This window comes from Falco rusticolus, chromosome 13 (assembly GCF_015220075.1).
Source record: "Falco rusticolus isolate bFalRus1 chromosome 13, bFalRus1.pri, whole genome shotgun sequence".
Lineage (NCBI taxonomy): Eukaryota > Metazoa > Chordata > Aves > Falconiformes > Falconidae > Falco > Falco rusticolus.
The window spans coordinates 15637127-15654172 of record NC_051199.1 but is presented as its reverse complement, the minus strand read 5'-3'; the positions used below and the strand labels follow the sequence as shown (position 1 = coordinate 15654172).

At 37.2% G+C, this 17046-nt stretch overlaps 1 protein-coding gene across 25 annotated transcripts in view; it reads left to right on the top strand.

Annotated features, from left to right (window-relative positions):
- Nucleotides 1-17046, top strand: part of DLG1 (discs large MAGUK scaffold protein 1) — a 162901-nt gene that overhangs the window by 77852 nt on the left and 68003 nt on the right. Inside the window, exon 1 of one of the 25 annotated variants that reach the window (XM_037406637.1) lies at nucleotides 14357-14707. The exons of the other annotated variants lie outside the window; for them this stretch is intronic. Coding sequence (XP_037262534.1) covers nucleotides 14372-14707 — 336 coding nt within the window. The 5' untranslated portion in view covers nucleotides 14357-14371. Of the gene's footprint in view, nucleotides 1-14356; nucleotides 14708-17046 lie in introns of those variants that run through there. 25 annotated transcript variants of the gene reach the window in all.

The window sequence follows — 17046 nt, the reverse complement described above, 5'->3', positions numbered from 1 at the left end:
TAGTGTCTATGTAATTGTGTTGTTCTTCTAATATGACTTTAGGTATTTTACGGGAGGCAGGTATAGTGCAGGATTTTTCTTTGACCATGGAATCTTCAATTTTTTCCCACTGTTTTATGTGGTATTTGCTGGAAACTGCCATACCATGGGAATGTTATGGAGCAGTCTTCTAGCCTCTCTTCCTTTATTCTCTTTATCAGCGCTGCCTCACAGTGTGTATATTTGCTTATTTAAAATCCTTTTGGCGAGACCAATGCCTGTAGAAGTTAGTCGAGCAGCCCCTATTATGTGCCTCCCAGGTAATAGTGTTTGGTTTTCGTAACAGAGTAGAGAGCAAAGATTTCTTGTGCTTGTAGTGTACAGTTGTACTTCAAAGCAAATTTGATTTAGTAAGTAAATTTTAGTTGTTTTTCATAGATAACTAACTGTATATGACTACATAGTGTGATGTAGCAGGTGGGAAGGGAGTCAGCTTTCCCTTTGGAGAAGGAGAGAGAAGGAATTCTGGATTCTGTCTGTAATATGTACAGTCTCTGGTCTGAAATCCTGGCCTGAAAAGAGATCCTGATAAACTGGGAGTGTTCAGAAACAGGATTATACCTGTAGGCTGTGTTCAGGAAGACCTGCTTTAAAATGAGAAATTTAAGAAGCTCTGTTTAGTTCATCCAGAGGGAAGTCAGGAGATGATTTAGTCACAGACTATAAATATATAGGGGTAGATTTTGGAAACCAGAAAGCCTGTTTATTTAGTAGAAAAACGCATCTGTTTTCCAAGTCACACAACTGAAGCTAAACAAATGTAGATAGAAAACTTAATTCTAAAGAGTGATATTAATATAATAAGCATTTTAAAAGCATAGTGGGACATGATGTGATTGCCAAACCAGGGTAATAAATTAGTATTTCCTATGTAAGAAGCAGAATGACAAATACAATTTGTACTTGAAAATGTCAAAATACATCACAGAATCTGTGATTCAATATATGATATAATGACTTTAAATTGCTATTTGGAAGCTGTAAACTGCTGCAAAACAGTTTATATTTTTTTGAAAACCCTTTTATTACATCTCTTTACTACTGCTTTTAATTTTTTATTTTTACTCTAATTTTTGTTACTTTTTAAAAAAGATTAACAGTGTGGGGGAAAATTCTGTGTACAGCTTTTTAGAATTTGAGCACGTTAAGCCTCATTACAGAGCAGCACTTCAGTAGTTAGATGCTAAATCAAAGTAGTATGTAAATTGACTGCTGATCAAGATGGTGATAATACAGACCTAAGACTATATTCCCAGATAAGTGTGGAACGCTAAAGTAGATACCTGCCTATCTCCAAGCGAAAAACCAGCTAGGGCTGGCCCACTTTTGAGGTTGGAGTAGTTCCTATGACTGAGTTTACTGTATTAAATATGAGTCAGGTGCCAATAGAAGAGAATTTAAATTAATGTGTTGAGGCACAGGTGATCAAAAGGAGATGACATTTATTTAGAATTTCTTAAGGAACCTGTGTTTAATATGGCTGAACTGGCAGTGATGTGTGTGACTTTATTTTGTTTGAACTCTCTGGGTATTCCTGGAATAAAAATGGGAAGGGTGTGTGTTTGTGTGAAGAGAAATATTATGCCCTTTCTAAAAAGCGCTAAGCTGTACTCTGAGACTACAGCTGAGCAGGCTTGACTGACTTATTGTATAAACTTTGAGAAATTCTTTATTATTAAAAAAGAATTAAGAGATGGATAAGCAGATATTTTGAAGATAAGTCAGCTTGTCTTTGTAAGGGGAAAATAAGGACTAGCAGATTTGCCAGGCTTCTTTGAAAAGAGGGAACATGTAGATAAAATTCTGTGTGGGAACACGTGGTCATCAGGTCATTATAATTACAAAAGTATTTGAAAATAATGTTTCTTGGATCAAGGGCTGTTAAAATGAATGGTGCCTTGAGATACAGGGGGAAGGATGTTTTGTAGATCTTTGAATTGATTAAAACAGGTCCATTCAACTTGGACTGGATTCCCATAAGGTTGTGTTTGTGAATGATTGGGGTGGGAAGGAGAAGCTATGAGGTGGAGTCATAGGACTGATTTTAATTTTTTAAAAATTATTTCTATTTTCAGGTTAGCTAGACTGGCTACAGAGAATAGCAGATTAAAGTGAATGGGCAGGAAAAGAGCTGGCGACATTCATTGTACAGTAGTGAGTAAGCAACAGGCTTAGAAGGTTAATTCCATGTGTGTACATATAGTGATAGGTTACAAATGAAGTATTTCTATTCCAGAAAGAGACTTCGGAATTGTCACTGATCGTTCTCCGAAAATGTCACCTTAGTGCTCTGCAATAGTGAAAAAAGGGTAAATGAAATGTCAGGTATTACTAAAGAAGTAGTAGAGAGGAACACAGAACATGACACTGAGTATATTTCTTGTGTATCTGTATTTTGAATTTTCTGTGGGGTTCTGTTTGCCTTGTCTTAGAAAGGATATAGCATAAGTAACAAGGAAAAGAGTAGTGAAGTGTTAAAAAGAATCTAGTTATCTATAGGGACAGTTAATTTAAAAATAACACAATAAAAACCCTGAGGGAGAATATGATAAAGACTTAGAAAAAATGAAATTAGACAGGTTCTTAAATAGAAATGATTCAATAGTTCTCTAATTTTAAATGTGTCACAGCTGTCCTGTAAAACTTCTGCTAAAATTGTGAAAGTCACTGTCACAATGCTCTGGAGAAGAGAAGGTTCAAAAAGAGAATGATGTCTAAAAGGAGTTACATGGATTTGCAAAGGGCAGGTGGCTGTTACAGACAGTGGTTCAGGAAGACCTTGAGTGTCAGATTCAGAGATGGTTTTCTGGAAGAATTACTGGGCGTATGTCTAACTCCTACTGGCCGACTGTCAGTTTTTGCTATTAGTAAGACTCTTGACCAGTGGTGCCTTTCCTCTCATCTAGTATGGCAGTTTTTACTGTTTGTGTGGAGTGCATTTTTTTAATGGAGAGGGACATGAACTATCAGAATAACTTATTTGTGTCTCTAGTGCATTGTGTCATTTGATGTTTCTGAACAAATTACACTAGGAAAAAAAACCTGGATAAATTTTTAGAGGATGTTCTAAAGCTTGGCAGTAAGGTGAGTTAAATGCGGGGAACTGCATCTCGGTTTCTGGCCTTTGTGTGTCACTCAGCCGTCAAGATCATTTGACCTAGAAATCTGCAAGTCTCCTAAGAATGCTATTTGATAGATTCATCCCCTGAGTGATGCATCAGTCATGAGATGATCAGAGTGGCAGGAATTAGTCTTGAAATGTATCTGAGAGGACTACTTGGTCAGCTTGGTTTCAGGGAATGTGATTAAGGAAACAAGTAACAGGTGAATTCTACTTTGTCCTTAAACATGTCTAAATTGGAAACATTTCATTGTGTCTTCCTATGCCGCCTTCTAAGTACAGTAGATATGTAATTGGGAGGTGGCAGGAGTGCTGGCATGTTGGTTTTTGTCTGGTGTTTTTATACCATACGTCATTACTTGTAGCTAATTTCTTGCAGTGCAGGAGTTGGAAAATGTATTTGATAGCTGCTAATTTGGGTTTGACCTTCAGTAACCAGCATAAAGGACACATTTTGTTTTCTGGTTCTTAAAATTTAAAACAATGAAGTAGTTATCTATTTATAGCATTACCACTTAATATTTTGTTTTTACATATCCATTAGTCCACTTTCTTCTTTCATAGTTTTCAGTGTTAATTTTTTTTTTCACCCCTGTTTCTTTATCTGCTCACTTTTACCGAAGTTGTGCTTCTCAAGTTTTATCGATGTTCGTCGTTCAAGTTCAGCAACCGTAATCAGATGAAGTAGAATGTACTGTAAAATACCATTTCCTACTGATGTTTTTGCTTGCTGGAAAAGAAAAACTGCAAAAGAAAAATATTAGGATGTCCGTCAAGCTGGTCCCCTGCTTCCAGCAGCAGCCAGAGCAGAGGGTTAGGGGAGAGTATAAACCCAGGAGAAAGAGGAATGATGTTTCCTCTGAGGGTTTTCAGAGCTTTCTGCCTGTTCCTGTGTAGGGACTCCAAGAGCTGGGGGTGACTTACGTGTTTAATAACCGTGAGTCCATGAGTTTTCATGGACTTGGCCAGCCTTCTTGTGGTGGCAAGGATTCAACAGTGAAAGAACAGCTTCTGCTTGTTTGCAGCCTAGTGAGTGAGTTGAGGAGGGTCAGGGTTATGGGAGCTGTTCTTGCATTCTGTTCGAAGATTTTTTTTTTTTTTTTTAATGCAAAACAGTGCTGGAAACAGAATTCAGGTAGTTTTTTAAGGAAATAGCCTTTACTTGAACTGAAGAGTCAGAGTAGTCTATTGTGATGGTGTTGGCCCTATTTTGTTTTAGTTCATTTCTGCCTGAAGGTAGACAGGGGCTGGGCCAGGGCTGTGGGGCAGTCTGTGTGAGAAGGTGGTGGGACACTGGCCTGGGAAGTGGAAACTTGAACCTCATACATCAAAGTCAGCCTGAAACCCAGAACTTCACCCATAGCCTGACCACTGTTATAAAAGTGTTGGCTGAAAGTGCATTTAGGCCTCTTGTTGTTCTGAGAATGTAAGAAAGAAGGAAGCGGCTTTTGAATAATTGTGGTAGGGCCATAAATAAATGCAGGCTGTGACCTCACTTCTTTTTTCCTTTGAACTGTTTAATATCCAAATATTTTATTGATGTTTTCTCAATGTTTAAGGGCTTGAATCATTATTAGAATTGTGTTTTTTAGTATAGCTGGCGTTAGATAGTGATTATGTAAAATAAAACTGCAAGATTCTTGAATTAGCTTGTAGTCTTGAGGGTCTGATTAATCCTGTTTTGTTTTTCCTGCATTGTAAATTCAGAAGTCAGAACCCTTGTCTTACTTCTTCCTATGATTTTATTTTTGTAGTGAAGAATTTAAATATTTGTATCCTAAAGACTTCAAACATTTTATTGTAGATTAGGCGTTTTAATTATCTAAACTAAATGGAAACTGGCAAAAATGATTGTGTAAACTAGTATCCTGTCACAGTTAGACCAAAAAAAATTAATGGGATTGAAGTCATAATTTAAGAAAAGGTTACATTGTTTCATATATTTTATAAAGTATTCTGAAAAACTTAAGCTACTTCCTGTAATATTTATCGCTACCCACTTCTTTCGGGTCAGTATAGGTAATGATCTTTTATCCAAAGTAAGTGAGGTGAGGATGTGCCGCACAAAATACGGCTGCTGGACGTTTTGGACAGCATGTTACCAACACAAAATGTTGGCTTTCTGACATCCCAGGTCTTTACTGCCACTGATACGGAATGGCAGATCTTGCATGTTAGAGCTGACTTCTGCAGAGCCATGTGGTTGTCACTGCAGAGTCTTCTTCCCAGATGCGTTTTACCACCCGATCTTAGGGCTGAACCTCATCCTCTGGCCCCTCTGTCTTTGTCCTGAGCAGGGGAGTCCTCACGGAAACTGCAGGGAACTTTTGAAATGACTTCTGCACTCAGTTTGGGTACATGAGGGCTTAGCTCCATTTCGGTTCCAGTTTTAGCTGACTTGCCCTAGTTCTGGTTCATGAGACAGGCTGCTTTGTATGGAGTGCCACAGGACTTGGTTTTCCTGCTCCGCTTGAGAGGTTAAGCACCTTCTGTGCTGGGTGCGGGTGCACCGTAGCTGTGTTTGTCCAGCATTGATCATAAACTGATCAAATCTAACTTGTGTTTCTCTGGTGCAATTAAGCTGAAATCCAGGTAAAATGCCTATGGATGATTATGGACAAAAAGTCAGTTTATCTGTAAACCTTGTTTTTGAAAACACACTGGTTTTAGTCAACACTGTAAACTTAAAAAGTATATATAAATGTTTGTCTTCCCATTGCGAGGTTGCATAAGGCTCTATTCTTTCCTAAGCTATACTGAGAAGTGCCAGAATCTTTAGGAATTTTTGTCAAACAGCATTGTAAGAAAAAAATAATTCTTTATTTACTTGTGGAGTGAAAGTTTGCTCAAGTAATGCTAGGCATTAAATCTGTTAAAACTTCCGTAGTATTTTAATTTGCTGAAGACAATGAACATTTGACACTACGGAAGAGATGCCTACTTTGCTGAAATGTTGCAGGGCTCCTATGACTCATTCTAGAGCCTGGATGTGTTGTATAATGGTACTTATTTTGAGATTGTGTTATAACTCCATGTTGTCATGGAAGCAAGTCTGAGGAACTTCCAGTGTTTCCATGGTATAAGAATGAATAAAATCAGATGAGGTACCTAGCTAGTAATTGCATGGTAAAGATTTTAGCCTTAGCTCTGAGCAATGAGAAGGCAAAGCATCTGGATAGCAATATAAAGCTATCAAAACAGTAGTGAAAGTAATATTATATGTTTGGGAAGAATTCAGCATGTGTAAAGATAAAATGCCAATGCCACTTATGTGTATGAAGCCTTTTGTCAATGAAGTATGGAGTGGCTTTAGTATAAAGCCACTGTATGTGTAAAGAAAGTCATGAATTTTCCAAAATCTTGTAACATGTCCTGGAAAAGCTAATGGATTTTAATTAATGGGTTGTTATAAATGTTTTTTCTTGTCTTTTTTTGTTTTTTTTTTTGTTTGCTTGCTGTTCATTAATGTGTGAGGAAAATGACTTTCTGCTCATACTCAAATGCTTCAGGGCAAACTTGTTCATTTTTATAAAGAGATTTTTTGACAGATAATAACAGATTGTTCACAGAATAATACAATTGCCAATAATAACTACTTGTCTTAGAATTGGAAGCTCTAGCTTCAATTCACTAACTTTGTTCAGATCACTTTGTTACTCGTTGTTTTAAGACTGTACCTTAAGTACTTTGAGGGTGCTATAAGTAGGTGAACCTGAATGTTTCTTAGCCTGAAGAAAAAACAGATTATGCTTTAGATAAGATGATACACCTGCCTCACTCCCATATTTTATGAAACTTTTTTTATAGATTGACTCGAAAACCTCAACCAAAAAATTTTGGAGGTAGAGAGTAGTGCTGTAGCTTTGAGAGTTAACTGATGCATTTCTAGTATTGAGAGAGATCATTTTGTAGTATCAAAGATAGATAGATGTAGGACATCTTTGCTATTTGCATGAATTAAAAAGAACAAAGTAAGTGTGCTGTCTCAGAGGGTTTAATTATTCCCTGAATAGTTTACAAATGATGGAAAATTATGTATTTGAGAGCTTACATGAAGTGTCATATCTATTAAAGCAGGTAAACACTATCCAAGCTTTATTATTGTATTTTGATTTAGTGGTGTTCTCAGCAGTGAGCAGTGTCTGTCATGTCTCGGTTTTCTATTACAGCATTCACTTTCTACTGTGAGTGTCAAAACCTAAATATTGACACCCTACAGCTGACATTATTTTTCTATAATAAAGTCTTAGAACACATTTTCTCTTTGGCTGCTGTCTTTCTGATGTTGCAAACTGACATCAGTTTCTTTGTGGACTATTTAGCATTATAATGAAAGCTACTGTTCTTAAGGCTGATGTTATTTAAACGGAGCTTTCTAGGCCTTGCTTTAAGTTGCAAATTAAATGCTTTAAATTCATTCTCAATAGCACTTATGAACCTAAATGAGGAGCCTTGTCTGTTTTGAGCTTAGAGTGCCAGGTTGCTGGGTGAATACAGATGACTAACCTGCTGCATAGGGCTCAGTGCTAGACATTAGTTTAGTATTAAAAAAACAAAAGTCACCAATTACCTTTATTAAAACCAGGATTAACTTTGTGTACGTCTTGTATATTATGGATTTGGAATATGACTGAGATTCAATCATTTAAGCAGCCCCTGAGAGATTTGGCAGGAGAAATTAATTAGAGCTAAGTAAATCTGAATACTAGACATAAGTGGACAGTGATGGTCTCCTTTGCGTGAAACTTTCTGTGATGTTAAGTCTGTACGGGTCTGTTTTTAGATCCGAACAGAGAGGACAGGTTGGGTGCTGGAAATGTTGTTCTGTTGAGACTATTCATATTTGAATGAGATTCTTAGCACCTGAATGTTTTACTAACCAAACAGCTACTAGGTACTGTGTGAGAGTACTGGTGACAGTTCTGTGGTTCCAAGTTCCTCGTTTCTGCTTTATGAGTGTCCATTTATCTTATATACAAAACTTTACTTTTGCTACAGAGTAGAACTTTATCTCACAAATGGCTGGGCAGGTCTGTCCTATATTATTACTTAGAGTTATAGCATTCCTTTTTTTTAAAATTGTCTCACTAAAAAATAGTTTACTAGGCCTCAGCAAGTAAGAGTGTTTCTGTCACTGCCTTTGCTACTTTACTTCTGCTTGGGTAATCATGGTGTAAATTGTTCCTCGCTGAGTTGTTTTTGTAGATGAAGATTACAATGAAGAGTTGACAGTGAATTAATTGCATATTTGTCTTAAAATCAGTTCAGGTCATCATCACAGTCTGTGATTATACTGATATTCTGGCTGTCACTGTTTTTCCCCTTCAAAGCTATTTATTTAAGTTCAGAGTTTTAAGTTCATTTGAGTTCATTCTAAAATGCTGTGGGGTTTGAGGAAGAAACTAGGTTAGAGGATCAATTTGTTGACTGAGTTAAAAACAAAACAAAACCACCAACAAACAACCAGATAACCCCTACAGTTTGGACATAGCTAGCATGCTAGCTGTGTGTCTTCACGAAAATAGAGTACTTGCATAGATGAGACTTTCAAGAGCAGGAGACATGGGTTACTCTGAAAAAAGTGAGATCTAAAGTAAAGTCACAGGCTTTCACACTAGTCCCTTCAATCTGCAAGGGCTGGGTGAGAAACATTTTCCTTCCTGGGATCCAGAAAAACTTTCCTATTTTTCTTACAGTTTTTACATGTACTGATGTTACAGCTCCAAGATAGTTCGCCAGTCCTCAAAATTTCTTAGTAAAACTGTAGGTACTAAGCTACCCATCTTCATGTAGACATACCCTGACAAGCTTCAGACTCAGCTACTTTGTTTCTGTGCTTTCTGTTCAAACTCTCCTTGGAGAGACCTGGATAGCATCTGAGTGGAGATCTAGGTATTTTTATTCCTTCATCTTTGGGAGACCATGGGAATTTTTTTTGATCCATCATTGCAATGAACAGGGAGAGAGCCCTTAAAGGGGTAGGAGGGTTAGAAATCCAAAAGTTCTGAAGCCAAAAGTTCTTCCTGCTCAGATCAGTGCAGAATGGTAGGCAGGCTTAATTGTAACCACCCATTTATTGAGGTCATCATAATTACGCTTCTCGTTTACCCTAGCCAGTCTCTTTTAAGGTTTTGTTTGCGGTAAATCAGTTTACTGTTGGAAAATAATATAGAGTATGCTGACTTGGATAGGACAATCTGCGCCCTCTCCTCCCCCCCCCCCCCCCCCCCCCCCCCCCCAGTATATGTGATAGAAACATTGTGGTAACATTTGTAAGCATGAGTGCTTAGAAAGCTGAAAAAGTTCATGTATTTTAAATAATTTGGTTTTTAGCCACTGTCTATGAAATAGTCAGATATTATGTCCATATCAAAACTGGAGAGTTACTCTACTGACATGTTGAGCGAGTAGACATGTGAGTTTGAGTTCATTGGGTGTGAAGCACATCTTTAAAGGAAAGTAATGGTGTGCTGATAAGAGAGAACCTTCTCACATGAAAAAGCAAAACTTACAGAGAGGGAAAATCTTGAGTCGTACTTGTATTCTTGATATTCTCTTTTTTGGTGGTTTTGCTTCCCATCCTCTGTATTCGGCATATTTTAACCTCTGGATTAGCTCATCACCAGTGGCAGTACTCATGCCTGGGTAGAGCTGGGTCTTCTATCTTTGCAGTTCTCAAAATTCAGAAATGTGCAGCATATTAGCATGTCCGATTGTGTTATGCGCTGTTTTGATATATGAATGTTGTTTGGGATTTCAAGTCAATACTGACTGCTTTTGTTCAGATAGTTCTGTACTCCCCCCCCCCCCCCCCCCCCTTGCAAAACTTGGTAAATTTTTATTTGATTTCTGTAAAACTTTGTTCTGGTGGTGTACTTGCGGTATGGTTTTTTTCCAGCTGCCTTTGATGCTATATTTTGTTTAAAGTCCTGGAGAAATACACTCAGGAAAAATGCGCATGTCTTAAATTTCTTGCTTAACAACTCAAGTCACAGACGTTGTGGTACTAAGGACCAGCCCAGGCCACAGGATGGACTTAAGGAGGAATATGGCAGAGATGTGTGTCGGTGTCTATGCCAGCTGTATGCTCAGATTTAGATGCTCTGGGCAGCATACGGCTAACACGGATTATGAATTAGGATGGCTGGCTGTTGTGCTTTTATTCTTACCACAACTGGACTCACCAAACAGCCTATAAATCCCCAAAGGTATGGTTAGATGATTATTGACTTGTGATTTTGAGGAAGATGGATGCAAAATTCTTAAAAAAAAAAAAAGACTTCACAAGTGAGACATCCTGTGGCATTCCAGGATGTTCAGTGAAAATATAGAAAAACTACACTGTCAGACCTTAAGTTAGTTATCTCTCGAAAGAAAATGTGTCTTTTACATTCAGCTTTGTCACTAGGTATTGAATCAAAATTGTTTCTTATTACTGTTAAAATTTTATTCACTTTGGAAGATATTTCCTACTTTCAAGAAGAGGTAATGAATATGGGCTTGTTTTCATCAGTCAAGTCATATTAGCAGAAGTTACTGATTTTGTGGTATCTGCTTGAAGGCGAAGGAAAGGGTTAAGTACAGAATTATTTTGGGAGGATTCTCCCAGCTGAATTGCTTTTTGAAGTAATGAAAGTTGGTTATTGAAGCTTTGAGAAAGACCTTTGCAGTAGACATTGCTGGTCAAATATTAGTACTATTTGCCCTTTCCACAGGTATTGTTGTTACCCAGCTATTGAGTAGGCATTAGAGAATGTGCAAAGAAAACAATTCTTGAAGAAATACTACTTGTGAAAGATTACTGGCACTTCAACAGATTGCTGCAAAGTGTGCACTGTACATTTGATGTGGTAATTTAAAAGAATGAAATATTGATGATTCAGCTTTGTGTTAGCAACTAATTGTTCAGATTTGATATGTAATACAAAAACACAACCCAATCCTGAACCCCGTCTGGTTATGAAAAATGACTTAGCACTTGATATTAGAGTAGTTCATGATAGTAATTAATACAGTCTGCAGAGAACACTTGCAGGTTCAGCCTTTCTGCAGTCAAAAGATGATCTGCCAAACCTGTGCAGCTTTAGTTACATAATTGCTTTTTCTTGCTTTGAATTATGCATATGTCCCACTGCTTCACCAGAGCTTTTTTTTTCTTCTGCCAGTGTGACTGCAAGGCATGCTCTGCCTTACCTCACATGTGTGAATATAATTGAGCAAAATGATCTTTGTGACTATCAAATATCTGATTAATCTCTTTTAATAGCATTCTTCTTGCCTTCTCTATTTTTTCCTTTTTTTTTCCTGTTTCAATTTTGTTTATACCATGACTGTTTTAGATAAGCCTTACTGCACTTTGATTATATATTCCTTTCCTCCTCTTCCCGTGTGTTTTTACCAACATGCTACATTCACTTTTCATACTTGCATAACACTAGATTTCAATGCGGCCAAAGCTTGTTTTTACTGGAGAAAGCCGTGGCACACTGTGCAGCCCTGGACGCGTTGGGCATTCTGCCTGTACCTCTTGTTCCTTGGCTGTGTTTTGGTGTTTGGACTGTTGCTCTTGGAACTACAAGTGCTTTCAAGTTGGTTTTTTTTCTTTTAATTATTGATAACTTATTGATACCATCTCAGAGACCAAAGGCATGAAGACTTCGAGTAAAAAACCTTGTGCTGTTACTGTTACCTGCCACATAATCTTTGTTCTTTTGCCACTGAAGTCAGCATGTCTGAAAGCACACTGGAGCAATGTGAATTCCTTTGTCTCATCTTTTGCATTGTCTTCCCCTTTCTTATTTGGGGGAGAATATAGGAAGCCAGACAACTGGGTTTCCAAGAATATCATGTCCAGCTTCTCCTCCCCTTGCCCTCACTTTCTCACCTAGCATGCTTCAAAGCTGTTTTTTGTTTGTTTGGTGTTTTTTTTTTTTTTTTTTTTGAGAGGCAGCTTGGTCTATGTGTTTTCAATAAAGTTGATGCCTCCAGGAATAAGATGTTCCTTTTGAATCTGGAACATCACCTATTTTGGGATTTATTATGTATGCAAGAGAAAAGCCTTATACCCCAAACCTCTTGCTTCTTCCTTTCTACATTTTCGTAATTAGACAATGTCATGCTGGGTTAGAAAATAGAGAGTACTGATATGCAAGTAAAATGGGTGGTATGAATGCAGCCTGCTAAACCTCAAGCAATCTTGATAACATCTTTGAGGAAAATAATCTTTATTTATGGTCTACAAAAGCAGCCATTTGGCACACTATTGCCAAAGAGGATACACATACAGAGGTTTCCACACAAGAAACTTCAGTCCAGATAATCCCTGCAGGCTGGGGAATGTGCCCCAGGGTTACTCAGTATTGATGCATCTGTGGAAAATTCTTGAAGGGGAAAAAGTTAGTTGTGATGTACTGGTTTTGAACTGTTTACCCATAGGCACATTCACAACATGCATATCTTCTTCTCTGCCTCTGCCCTTCAATAACAAAATTGAGAGCTTCTTAGGTTGTCCAGAACAGAGCAACCTGGGTGCATCTGCCCATCTCTGTTAGTGGGGCACAGTCCTCCAGCTCCCTGATGCTTTGAAGGCAAAAGACATACCTACCATACGTGTGTGCAAGTCTGTGAATGTTTCTATGACCAATGTACTTACAGCTCCCTGTCACTGGCCAGAAACCTTTCTGTCTCTCAATTTCTGAATATTGCATTAATGATATGTTATGTGGTTCTTGATTATGTCCATTCTGAGTAGAAGATGAGACATGGCAGCTCTTGGTGATTAGAGGAGGATCTGTCAGTTCCTATTTATCTCTTAATATCAATGCTATAAAAATAACTGGAAATGTGTGGACTTAGGTCTGTATTCCTAGTTTTTTAGTCTGTGTGTAAAACTCATGCTGACTCAGATACTCAGATGTACGGTAGGAAGGTGTACAGTGAGAGGGAGAATAATCATGTTTTAATGCTATGAACTGATGAAATCTCGCTATTTATCAAAATACAGTACAGCTGAGCTAATCAAGCTTTGTTTCCTATGTGCTGATGTCCTTCATTCTTATCATACCCAGCACCAGATATTCAGATTCACAGCATATTCTGAGAACAGACCCATGAGGCAAGAGGCAGATGGTGCGTGCTGTGGCTGGCCCAGAGCTGCAAATGCTGGTTGTGTGTCTGCTGTCGACAAGACTGCGTGACCACTGACATAATCCTGCACGTTCCTTCTGTAAGGCTAGGAATATAGGTGTCTCTGTTTAGCTGTCAAATTTCATGTAGACTCTGGGAAATTAACTTCCGATCCTTACCTACTTTTAGAATGATTACTTTAAAATTGGCTAGTAAAGTTAAATATTCAACAGCACAACTAAATCAAGTTAGCTCCTCATTGTGTACTTTTTCCTTGGGGGTGGTGGTAGGAGTTGTTTTGGAGCTTTTTTTGTTATGAAAATTGGGGTAAATTGTAGTAGATAGATCATGCATCCTTGGCATTCAAATCTGAGTGAATAAAATAAAGAATTCCATATTTGTTTAATCACTTTTTAAAAAAAAGTCTTAATTTAAACAATATACACCTTAAAATTGTGGTCTTACAGTGCTGCTATTTTTCATGGAAATGCAGCTCATAAAATTATTAACACAAAGTAATTCTTGTTATGATTTGAACAAATCTGTTTTCTTTGATGGAAGTTTCGTGTTGAAATCTTGTACAATGTGTCTGCCTGTTCACAATTCATATATTTTCCATCATAAGCTTCTTTAAATTCATTAGTTTTCAGCCCCCATAAAGTGTTCGGAACAGTTGGAGGAATTTTAAAATTTTCTAGAAGTAAATCTTGGAGAAGTTCTGAGGTGGTAAAAGACAACAAAGTTTAAGGATAGTAGGAACTTACGGGAGAAAGAAGATAACTGTAACCTTTCATAGCTTCTTCTTAATAAATAGTCAGATGACTTTTGCCATCTATTCAATAATTTGTGCATTGCATTGATTATTTATGCCCAGCAAATTGACTCTTGTGTGGTGGTTCAATGGTGCTCTTTAAATAGAGTGAGAGAGTACACAACATGCAGTACTAGCTAAAAGAGCATTTAGTGTTTCTTCTGATGACCATACTCTAGAAAACAATCATATTTTTAACTTTCTGAGGAAGCAATATTTTGTTTTATTTTCTCTACATTTTTTTTGCAAAAAGGACTATTCGTGTTGCTAGTTTCATGGCTACTCACTATCACAACTACAATTACTGTGGTGCTACAGATGATGGTGAAATGGGAATGCTCAAGCTCACTGATTTAACGAGGAGCCCAAGAATGGAAATACATCAAAATCTTCATATGCAGCCAAAGCAGCCTTTCCGGCATCAGCAGCAGGCACTGAGCATTCATACATCTTTTAGTTCATCCACGCTGCCAGTGTCTTCCAAACACAGAGGAAAATTTATAAACCTACGTGATAGTGTAAAAAAGAGTCCTACCAAAAGCACAGCAAAAGTAAAAGCTGCTAGTGGTTGGGTGTCTGATGGCTCATGTTCAAATTGTTCTTTAGAAAAGGTATGTATTGCACTAAGTACTTATAGATGAGCATTTTTGATGCAAACTGTAGAAATATGTCACGCTTTTTTTTTCTTTCTGTAGTTTTACCCCTGCTGTTTCTAGCAACTTTGTAACTTTATTTTGTATGTTGTTGTTAGTAGTCAAAGTAGCAATAATTTAAATTGGGCTGGCAAAGAAATACTTGTGCTCAATGTTTTCCCATTAAGATTGTTACACTGTATACAGTGTGGGTTTTTTACAGTAATTTCTTAAAAATGAGGAAAGTCTGCTTTGATTACTTGTTCTCCAAAATGTATCCTTTAGTCTTCATAAAGAGTAGCATTATGGAATTGGCTGTTTTAGTTGATCTGCTTCAGGATGTGTATGGTGCCGGGATTTAATTTCAGGTTAGTTGGTATTTGCTCACAGAAGGAGTCACTGTGTGTTGGTTAAATGTGAGAAAATGGGTGTATTCTTCCTTTTCGCAACATCTGGACTTGGTGTTAGGTTTGGAGGCACTCATTGTAATTGATCCCTTAAAGGTATCATCATCTTAGCTTTTTTTAATGATTATTTTTTTGTATATAAATACTTAAGTCCAACCTTAGGCTTTAAAAAAACCAACTACTTGAGTTATATCATAGTATTATAACAGAATGGCTTCTTGTTGTAGGTGTTAGCACGTTTATTTAGGCAGACAGCCTCTGTTAAAGTGAGTTATTGTTCAATCATGCATTCCTATATACAATAGTCTGTCATAATCCTGTGCTATAGTTCATATATATTCAAAACAAAGTTTTTATTTGGTCCACTACTTTTTTTTTGTGTTTGGTTTAGTTCGTGTCCACTCAAACTAAGGTCATTAAATGCTTTAGTCAGACGTCATTATTTAAAGTTACTTTGAGCATAAGCTTTTGTTTTTCTGAATACTTTAGTGTATTTTTTGAGATTTCATAAAAGTTACAAATGTTTCTTGAAAATTCCTGGGAGCTTATTTAGGTGCTGTCACAGATACTGTATCATATAATAATTTTCAGACTGATTGTGTGCCATACTAAAATAAAATTAGCGTTCTAGCATTATAAGGAAGTTCCAGGTTATCTTTCACTGATGATGAAAAATCTTTTAATTTCTTGCATTGTCTTTCTTGGTGGTAGCCATAGTGCCTGCATCACTGCACTGTATTCCATGAAATAGTCAAGTGAAGACAGTCTTGTATTCCATTTGGATTTGCACATTCTTTGAAAGGGATTGCAAGTGTCATCTTTTTCCTCACCCACATGGTAGCGGAGGAGATTCAACAGGAACATTTCCAGGACGATTGGAGGAGCAGAGAGTGGCTTTTAAGAGTTAGTGGATACTAAATGAACAGCACAGAGGGAAAATACAGTGATGGTACTAATAGCTTATGAGACTGGAACCTGAAAGAATTACAGTTACACACTGAACAATGTCAGTTTTAAAATAATGATAAAAATTGGAACTGGTTAGGAGGGTTTCTTGAAGCATTTGGGATTGAGAAGCCCAGAAAGATGTGGGAGTTCATTATTGAACTGAGAAAAGAAAAGCAGCGGGAAAATCAAGCAGCTGTTTGGTGCAGATTGTTTGGGCCATAAGGAAATCAGCTGAAACTTGGTCAGATATTTTGCTAAGTCAAAGGGCAGTGAAGGGTATGGTCAGTATCTAAGCATAACTTCAGTTTGTTTTCAACCTTCTGTTGTTGCAGGAGTTGCAACTGTAAAGTTGGATTTTTTTTCTGATATGCTACTGCTTAGCTTTTCAGCCTTCATGTGTGTATATGTGTATATCTGAAATTTTGGTTAACAGGATTTTTGCTGTGTACGTACATGGGAAGCTGCTTACTTTGGAACAAGGCAGACTTGAAGATGTGGCTTATTTTTTGCATTTGTAGGGCTGAGTGATTGCCCAAGCTATTTAATTTGATTGGCCTTTAAAGGTTGCATCATTCTTCCAGTAACTGGAGGTTTGTTGCATTGACCATTTCCTGCATCCTTTGCAAAATACTTATTATAATTTTTCTAGACTAATTTAGAGTCTCAGTCACTCTCATTTAACACTTGAAAGATAGTGCTGTTGTCCGTAGATGTAAGAATGTTTAAATGACATTAATAATAATCTCTCAAGATAACAAATTCACTTATTCTTACGTTGTTCAACAACTGCAACATTTTTCACCAGCTGTTCATTTTGGGTACCTTGACTTTGAGCTGTAAAAACCTGTAGAAATACTGTATGTGCATTTAATAATGGTTGCTGCTCTTGGGCTGTTTCAGGTTTCTTTAATATTTGCTTTTACTCTTTAATTTGGCGTATGCTACTGGTGCATATTGCTTTGT